General features: G+C 51.7%; 2 protein-coding genes across 2 annotated transcripts; one reads left to right on the forward strand and one right to left on the reverse strand.

Annotated features, from left to right (window-relative positions):
* Positions 1-2,245: 2,245 nt before the first annotated feature.
* On the reverse strand, positions 2,246-4,754 carry LOC149809635 (uncharacterized). Its single transcript, XM_089994722.1, has 6 exons — positions 4,718-4,754; positions 4,519-4,629; positions 4,168-4,214; positions 3,578-3,703; positions 2,736-2,950; positions 2,246-2,324 (listed from the first exon to the last, which is right to left on the reverse strand). Exons 1-6 carry the CDS (start codon positions 4,752-4,754, stop codon positions 2,246-2,248), a joined length of 615 nt encoding a protein of 204 aa, XP_089850848.1.
* A 1,250-nt stretch (positions 4,755-6,004) lies between these two features.
* Positions 6,005-7,067, forward strand: LOC149809636 (uncharacterized). Its single transcript, XM_089994724.1, has 2 exons — positions 6,005-6,109; positions 6,768-7,067. Exons 1-2 carry the CDS (start codon positions 6,005-6,007, stop codon positions 7,065-7,067), a joined length of 405 nt encoding a protein of 134 aa, XP_089850850.1.
* The last annotated feature ends 2,294 nt before the right edge of the window (positions 7,068-9,361 follow it).

Genomic DNA, 9,361 nt, shown 5'->3' on the forward strand with positions numbered 1-9,361 from the left:
ATGCTCAGTTGCTGAGAAGCCCAAAGCGCATGCTCTGCTCTGTCTCAGGCCGAGCCTAGGACAGGCCTGACCGGCAGTCAGCGCCGACAGCATGCGTGCGGTCCGGGTGCCTCAACCGACAACCGCCAGGAGCCTCCACGCTCATGCATGCCTGCAATTTGTGAGATGGTGACAGCTCCTAGAGTGCTCCTCAATGAGGGATTCGATTGCCCATTGTCAGCAGTGTTTGGCCGTTTGAATACTGACTGATAAATGGTGCATGTGATGCAGCTCTCTGCAACTTTGTAGCATATGTAGTATTCGTTGGCCGTCCCCTGATTGCTAGTCACCAGAGGGACTTGTGCTTATATGTAGGCTGTTGTGATCATGCCAAGGTTTAGGTGTCTGTAAGCAACCTGTTCTCATAACTACCACATCCACACGCACAATGGCAATGTCAAGTACCACTTGGGAATGAATTTTACCAGTACCGTTGCTCGAGGCAAGTGTACTCGAACAAGCCTGGCGTACCATAGGTATTTCTGACCTGACATGCATGTTGTCTTCTACCCAGCAAGAAAGGATAATAGCCACCCACTTTACACGCCTGTGCAAATCTGGATCATGGATCCGTCTTCGGATCAACTGACGAATGATGGACCCATTGGCGGATCAGGGATCCGAAGATGGATCCGTTGTCCGTGATCGGAATAAGTGACGGATGATGGATCCGTATGCGGATCACTGATCCGTCCACGGATCCGTGATCCGTGAACGGATTGGACGACGGACCAGGGAACCGTCGTGGGATCATGTGACGCACGACGGATCATTCCAAGGATCAGTGATCCGTCGAGGGATCCGTCACCGGATCAAGTGACGCAAGGCGGATCCGTCGAAGGATCCGTGATCCGCCAGCGGATCATGTCACGCACGACGGAAGAGTCCAAGAAGCATGCCATCCTGTGGACACTTCTGTCCAAAAAGCATGCCGTCAATTCCTTTATAAGATCATCGCAACACACACTGAGAATCGTTGTCACGGAACGAGCTGCCAACATAGCTTCAAACTCGGTTGCCAGTATACCACCTTGCAAACCTAAGACATCAACAACAATAATTCAATCAAGCAATCAATCGGGAATCATTCCAGGTCCCCTGCGCCGTGAAATACGACGACGGAGACGTACCCAGGGGGCTTCGGCCTCAGGCCCAGGCTGGTCAGCCCGGGGAACAGGCGGCAAGTGCCGCTCCGCCGAATCAATTTTAAGAAACTGAAATAAGTCTTGGCTGCAAAATCAGACAAGCCAACATTCAGTGAGCACGGGCCATGTGAGCATCCTCAAATGCTACCAAATGGTAAACACTTCCACTGCAATGATGCTATCGTTATAACGTCAGCTGGGATAAGTGGCCGTCATGGCCCTCAACAATTCCATTTGGGCTGTTCATGATTAGGCCAACCTGTTGGCTAAATCACACAGTCTGTAGACTCGTAGAATCGATTCTGCAGCCGACTTCCAAGGGCACACCGAACATCACTTCTGGCTCATAATGGAACTAGGGAAACTGATACTGAGGGTGATCTTGCAAGTCAATGTGGTTGTTCCCTCATGCATGCCCACCTCCATGGCACTTCAGAACCTGGCAGTGCGGAATAGGGAGGCCAGATATTTGGCCTCTCTTGATTTAGATGCCTAGTCCAGATGTTGTACAGGAGGTGCTGCTCAATCTCTTCGGTAAACAACAACGTTGTCCTTTTCTTTCTTTCTTTGTTTTCTTGTGTGTTTGGTTTGATTTTCTTTCGTGTGTTCTTGAATTGAGTCGTCCTTGTCTGCAGTTTATTTCTGCCTTGCTTTCCCGCTTCGTTGTAACACATCGCGTTCAGCTCTGGCACATCCACACCAGCATGCACTCTCCTACTTGATCTCGATTCAGTGTCGCTGACAGTAATTGGACAACTTCCTGCATTGGCAATCGTCGAGAACTTGCACTCCTATACACTTCAAAAACCAGCCCTTTTGTGAGGTAAACCGGCCTACGTTTCACTCGCAACATAAAAACGAATGACTACACCCTGCATGCTAGTAGCGACGGAGTGCAGAAACGTGTACCTGCAGGAACATAAAAGCAAAATGAACGGATGGTCTTTTGCTTTTATGTTCTGACTCAGTATTGAAAATGCTAGAGAGGAAGGGTGGGTGCACTGTGCTCAGGTATCACACGATATCTATGGCCACTGTTGCTTGACAGCCACAAGAGCCTTTCATTCATAGCTGCAATCATTTGCAGCACGGCATCCAACACCCATCCTGGTTTCGCCTCGCACAGTGGGGTTGCTGCACCTGCAGTACACAAGCAGACACTCAGCACATACGCTGGTCCCAACTCAGGCTTTTATATCCCTCGAAAGGACTCGGCCTCCACCTGTACCTCAAACATGCATGTCACGTGAAGTTACCACACGCATTCAATTTGTGTTTCACAAGCAACGGCTGACCGCTCAGAAATTAAGTCGCTCGTAAGCGGTCCGTTCTGATACAAGGGAACGCAGCTGTCTCACGTAAACATGCACGCAACATCAAATGCAAGCCCCACCCGCTGGCCTGGCACACACAAAAGCAAACAGGGGCGTCAGTGTTTCGCCAGGCATGGTCTTCAGAAATGACTTTCGGGTCAAGACGCCCGGAAATAAATGAATTTGGGGACAGAAACGGGTATCGAAAGCCATTCTGGCAGAAAACTGAGGGGCGTACAAGTGCTTAGCATCTTCGTATCCGATGAGAGCATCCTCAAAGTCAGCGCCCGTCAGGTCAGCGCCCTCAAAAATGACTCCAGTGATGACGGCGTTGTTGAAGTTGACGCCCTTGAGGTTGGCCTTAGCAAAATCTGTGCGATCCACAACAGCGTTGCGGAGATCGGCGTTTTCGAGCGAGGCACGCACCGCATATGCCTTTGAGAGGACCACTTCCTGTAGCCACACTGCTTTTCGTCAGACCCTCTGACTTTTTGGGTCCGAACACCCAAAAAGACATGAACTTCCGGGACAAACAAGGGGAACCCGTGCTGGCGAAGCACTGCAGGCGCACGACATACATGCCAGCCTGACTGCTTCGGCAGTCTACATCACCCGATGGGCCCAAACATCGGCTGGCGTAACTTGCGGACTGAGTACACCAACTGAGCGCTCACACACATTATGCTCAACTTGACCTGCATTTGAGGACAGCAGGAACCACGCCAGGCCCTCGTAAGTGCCAGCCGCATGGCTGCGACGTTGGCAATTTTTGTCACCGCTCGAGGTACCATACAGGTCTGATAAACCACTGAATATTTGGCATAGTTGATGGCAATAGTCATGCAGTATTCGCCGCAACCAAAGGCCTCGCATGCGAGTTTGGATGAGGAGATCATTTGTGCAGATGCAAAAACGTGAGCTTCACAAGTTGAGGTAGCCTGGTGGCGACAAGCAGAGGAACAGCGCTCCAAGGGCGGATGAAGGGAAAGCATGATTTTAAAACGCGGGCATCTTGAATGTCCTTGCTGTTCAAGCAGTTGTGAGGCTCCCTTATACTGCAAAGACATTGCAGAGTCACACCTGCATATTGGCACCTGAGAAGTCTGCATCAGACATGAGGGCCCCCGAAAGCACAATGGACTTCAGGTTGGCCCCAACGAACTTGCAGCCCCTCAAGTCCAACACCTTGTCAGACACCGCATTTGCCTGCACAAGCTCAAATGTCAGGACGCACACTCACATGGCTTGAACATCACGTGCTGCTGCAAGAAAGGCACACAGACAGGACAGTGTGTCGACACAGCTGCTTCGCCTCGGCATGCTGTCAATTTCAATGACTTGATACGTGTACTGGGAGCAACCAAGCCGGCTCGCCAAAGGGATCTGGCTTTAAAACCTATCAAGGACGTTCATAGACCTGACATGTCCGAATTACTCTAAGAATCACCTGCATATAAGAAGTGTCAAGGATGTGGATACACCTGATATGTGCGAATCAGTCTTAGAGCCAGTGGAGGTCCGGAACACAGCACAATGGATTGTGTACCGCTTCCTAGAGCCCCATACAAAGCTGTGCATTGTCCTAATGGCCATGCTGGACCACCCTACGCATTCAATCTCATGGCCATGCCGCATTTCTGACTGCATGTCTGATTGACTGGGATGCACACCTGGCCGATGGTGTTGCCCACAAATGCCCGCTCGCACCGGTTAGGATCTACAGAAACAAACCTCGTAAGCCCCACAATAAGAACAGAGCGAGAGTGTGCCACGCAAATGGCTTATGCAATAATCTATGAGAAATTCTGGAAGACGTGGCTGTAATCAATAAGGATCAATTACAGCCACAACATCCAGCAGAAACCCACGCGCTCACGTTATCCGCATCACGGACAAATGCTGGTAGCATGGCTGTCACTGTCAACATGAAATAGTTACATGAATACTTTGCATGGACTGCATCTTTAGAAATCGCGACGCGGAGGTGCCGGGCATCCTCGATGTCTTCTATTGAACCGCACCCCTGTCGATAGGAGGAAGCCTGAACTCGGCCTGAGCAGGAGCTGCAACGAGAGCAGCTGCAACAATACCAGCAACCAGAGTGGAACCAAAAACTCTTTCCGGCTGCGAGGCTGCATGCACGACACATTGTCAATGTGCGCAAATGTAGCATATTCCGCTACAATCCAGGGCAGCGCATATGCACATACGCATGAGTACCAATTCCGCGGTTGGACACATAAAACACATCATCCATCGTTCGTGCGCGCTCGGCCAGAGAGTAAACTGCTTGAGGTGAAGCCGATACCCCCACAGTGACCGCACACACAAGCATGGAATGAAACGAGCGCTGCATCTTCAGACATACCAAAGGGTACTGTCTTGCGTGTAGCACCCTGAGAGACTCTGGCTGTGGAGAAAGGTTTCACTGTAGAGCAGACCATGATAACGATAGACGAGACGAGCGAGTTACGGAAGTTGGGCAATTTGAATGTAATAGCGGGATCTGGGAAGCGGAGGATGCCAGAAGCGATAGCGCGTCACCTCAGATCGGGCATGCATACTGCCTGTGGCGCAGGGGGCTGTGTATTACATTTTGCAGCCTGAGAGCTGTCTGAAAATACTCCCCTCATGGCGAATTTCCTCCTTGCGTTGTAGACTGCAACCCGCTTAACGACGCAATATCATCCATGTCAACCATCTCAGGCACAACGTAAAAGCCATTGTCGTTCTTGATTCAGGGCGTCCTGTACTAGCGGTCTGTCAACCCTAATTGATCAACAGGATGGCGCAAACGGTGGTTGGCCGAAGTTTGCAGCGATTGGCAAAGATTGCGGAGGGTTATATGTGTAGCTCATCATGCTCATTTACGATGTCGAGCCGACTTGGTCCAGTGAGCACACAACGCACTCGTGAGATTGGTACCTCCGCACCTTCTCCCACATCGCTAGGATTGATCGTGAACCTCGAAAAACTGGGAAAGGAAACGGCAGAGGATATAAAGCATATTTGGGAGAAGTACGTGACTATACGGCTTGCATGACGCTATATGTCTCGATGAATTGCCACTCTCGTACAAAACGAGACTACACCATGGTCAGGGCTTGGTTCCGTCTCTGCTCACAGCATAGTCCCTTTTCTCCCCCCCTCGAGCAACATCCACCGTGAAATCCACTCAATTAACTAGAAAGTCCTGTTAGATCATTGCGATATGATGAACAAGTTGGTCCGAACTACTTAGAACACGGCTCAGCCTGCTGCCATCGAATTGACTCGCAGCCTGATCTGGTCCTTTTTCAAATGCTCCACAGGATTGTTACAAACAGTTCTCAAAGGCATGAGCAGCAGGCGCCATGATTTTGAAGCCCTGGCCTGGTGAGACTTTGCGACAGTTTGTCAAGACCCAAAAGGAAAGGATTGACGGGGGGTCATGTGGCTTGCAGCTTTCACGCCTCAAGAAGTGCACAACAGGTGGGCGCAGTCCTGTCAGCATCTGAGTACGAGACAATGTCCCAGCGGTGCCGTCACAGCCCCATGATCACCCTACCTGTGCGGAAGAGTTTGCATCAAGGAGCTCTCAGCCCGGATGCCTTTGTCACAGTGCTACTCCAGGTACGTTGTGCAATGGAACTGAAGGTGCTGAGCTCAGAGACTCACAGGGAATTGAAGCTAGAATGTGAGCACTCCTTCACACAACGCATTCCCACCTTGGCTTATTTTCAACGCTCTAGGTATCCCGACCCAAGAAATCTCTCAGCATGTGGCACAGTTGACGGCATTACTCACGTGATACTCGCTGGAAAAAGAAGCCTTGATTCCCGCTCCTACCACCTTGCATGGGCACGAGGGTACTCTAGACGCCTGCGTCGCCGTGCGTGGGTCAGCTGCACCTCACACGCATGTCTCGTAAGCCAGCAGAGTGGCTCAGAGCTCAGATTGTAGCTCGGTATGCGTTGCTGGGAGATTCCGGGGTGTACTCCTTGTGACTGAACGAGATTCGCTGTGGTGTACCGGTTCCGGCTGGAACTGCTGAAACTTAACGATGCCGGAATATCTATCCATCTCTACCACAGCTATGTGCAAGAAACTGAATGAGACGCGCCTCTATTACCGTCCCTGCTCATCCTAGTTGACAATGGTAGCATTGTTTCGTCAGAATGGGGCTCAACCCCATTTCTGTACCAATTTGCATGTCTTTGCAGGCGTCTGATTCCAAAAATCACTTGGCCTGACAAAACACTGAATGACAGCAGCACACGATGATGTGCAGGCTCAGTTGCCCACAATACTAGCGACCACGGTGGACGATTTCCAGAGAAGTGGCCCAGATGCACCGGCGCGCTTCGTAGTGACCGTGTACACTGAGCTGGCTGCGTCACGTGATGTAGTCCTCTTAAGGGGGGACATCATTGATGAGGGCCTGCTTGATTGGGACGACGCCAAGGCGCTTCTTTCGAATATTTGCACCATGTATGTTGATGATGAGCGGTACAAACATGCACACGCATTCAATCACACGCCCCAAGAGTTTGACTACGATGCGGTGTTGAAGATATGCAGTGCCAATTAACTTTGTTCGAGTTGAAGAGTTGAATTAATGAGTATGACTGATGATGCATCTTTGTACAAGAGTACCACGTTGGGATTCGCTTCGCAATTCATGATTCACTGTGTTCATTTCATAAACAGGCAGAACACCACAGCGCAGTTAGATGTGCGTGGCACCTATCTACTGATTCATGCCGTTTGGGGAACCGCTTCTTGAGAGCGTCCCCACAGACGAATGCTAGACAACACAGCCAGCGACGAGAAAGCGCATCTCAGCGCAAAAAATAGCACGAGCCCCCACCACACGTTGGACAGTGAGCAAGCCCAGTGCCAACAAAATGTAAAGTAGCCAACAACACACGCCAGCACAGTGGCCATCGACAATGCGAGGAAACGTAGGCGACCCTGCGCTACCAAGATCCCTTCGCAGCCGCAGTCGATTGAGCAGAGGAATATAGCGAGGGCGCCTTGCAGGCCGATGGTGGACATGCTGGACGAGACAGCTGCATTGGAAGTCAGCAGCGCAGGGAATGCCATTGATACGAGGCCACAAACAAGGGCGAGAGGTAGAGCGATTGCCAATGCCATGAGCAGCACCCTGCCAGCTACCGTTTCTTGGATCTGCAGATCACAACACGGGTTCAAGACGGGACTACCGAGACAACGGCTTTGCGGAAACCGTGCCACTATGAATGCCGTATGCATGGCAAGTTCCCTATTGCACTCGCCAACCTAAGAGGCCCTGAGGAAGGGCGAAAGAGCTCACGGTAGCTTGCTGTTTGCAAGTCACACAGATTGAGTGATATCCCACCCATACTATCTCGAGATACATGGCATTCAGCGAGTCTGTTGTCATGTTGGTTTTCCAGGTTTGCCGGTGTATGACCCATTCCAAAGCAGAAGGCAAAGAAGAAACTTCTTGCTTCATCGATGGGTGTGCTTGCTTCGTCAAGCATCGCATACTAAGGATACATAGTAGTAGTAGCACGCAAAGCAAAGTCGCAGCAAGCGTGAGCTCACCTCAGACAGGGGATCAACATTGGTATTACGAAGTGACCACCAAGGTGATGGTCAGCGGTACAGCCCCCAAATCCCACCAACACTTTCTCACATTGTGGCCCATGATCGTGCAGTTAGAATAAGTGGCCAGGGATCAGCACCTGAGCGGTGAGGGCAGATGGTATGAGTGCCAGGGCAGTGCTTTGAAGCGGCACCGGCACGTACGCAAACACGTTCCAGAGGCTGAAAAGAGCGTTGTGTGCTGCAAGCTGAGTCATGTCGAACTGCATCGCAGTGCACTGCACCATGTAGTAGCACGCGAGCTTTGCAGCGTACACAGCCGCCAAGATAACGGTAGGCCATGACGAGGATGGAGGACTCTTGCCCTGGGCGTGTGCATCATGGCTACTGCCGTTTCCTGGAACACTGCTCATTGCTGCACTCGAAGCTAAAGTAGCTCTACTGGATGGCATTACACGGTCTTTCTCACTCGGCATATCCGCCCCAATGCGGGATGTGCCAAAGTATGCAGCAGACGTATCTTTGGGTAGCGATGTTTCATCGCCAGTGCTCGAAGGGGGCGACTTTACAGCACTTCTCAAAGATGCAGCTTCCGTCGATTCACGGGTTGAGGCTGGTCTGTCGTTCTGAGCGACAGGTCCGGAGGTTTGTGCATCTGCGATCGAACGATGCTCATCGCTACCTGAAGCTGCCGCCGCGGCTGCCACGCTGCTTCTGGCACCTTCACGCTCCTCGTCAGCGACAAGTGGACCATCTCCCACATAAGTCTCCTCAGCAGAGGTTTCCGCAGCTGCAGCTTCAAGGGCGCTGCTCCTAGCCACGTTTCCGGCACTGTCATGAAACGCTTCCGTGACAGCGTCCGCTCCCTGAGTCACGGCAACGTCATCCCCCCCTTTTTGGGAAGTAAACGACGACCCATTCGAAGCGCCTGAGCTCAACTCACGTTGCCCGAGGGAGTTGGGGGGGGCATCGCCTGTTTCTTTGTCCTCCGGTGTGCTACCACGCGGCACAAATGCGCCCTTCCATGTGAGGACATACACAAATGCTGCAAGAGCCAGGTACTGTGTGACAACTGTGGCCGCTGCCGCTCCAAATAGTCCGAGAGAGAAGCCGGCAATGAGGAGGACATCCAGCACCAGATTGAACACGGCCGAACACGCGACCACCACGAACGGCGTCCTGCTGTTTTGCTGCGCAAGGAGAACTGCCTGCAAGCGCACCAGCGTGTCGCTTAACCATGGGATTTGTGGGTCCGGATGCCTGGAAGTGCTTGAACATTTTGAATGTTTGGGACGG

This window comes from Nuphar pumila, unplaced genomic scaffold (genome assembly GCF_984573655.1).
Source record: "Nuphar pumila unplaced genomic scaffold, dmNupPumi1.hap1.1 HAP1_SCAFFOLD_948, whole genome shotgun sequence".
In the NCBI taxonomy this organism is placed as follows: domain Eukaryota; kingdom Viridiplantae; phylum Streptophyta; class Magnoliopsida; order Nymphaeales; family Nymphaeaceae; genus Nuphar; species Nuphar pumila.

What these genes read in the sequence shown, in the direction of transcription:
- LOC149809635 (XM_089994722.1), bottom strand. Translation starts at nt 4,754, where the DNA reads ATGGATGATGTGTTTTATGTGTCCAACCGCGGAATTG. An exon ending in TGGGCAACACCATCGGCCAG is followed by an intron (nt 3,704 to 4,167) that starts GTGTGCATCCCA and finishes GAGCTTGTGCAG; the next exon opens with GCAAATGCGGTGTCTGACAA. An exon ending in TACGAAGATGCTAAGCACTT is followed by an intron (nt 2,325 to 2,735) that starts GTACGCCCCTCA and finishes TGTGTACTGCAG; the next exon opens with GTGCAGCAACCCCACTGTGC.
- LOC149809636 (XM_089994724.1), top strand. Translation starts at nt 6,005, where the DNA reads ATGTCCCAGCGGTGCCGTCACAGCCCCATGATCACCCTACCTGTGCGG. An exon ending in TTGTCACAGTGCTACTCCAG is followed by an intron (nt 6,110 to 6,767) that starts GTACGTTGTGCA and finishes GATGATGTGCAG; the next exon opens with GCTCAGTTGCCCACAATACT.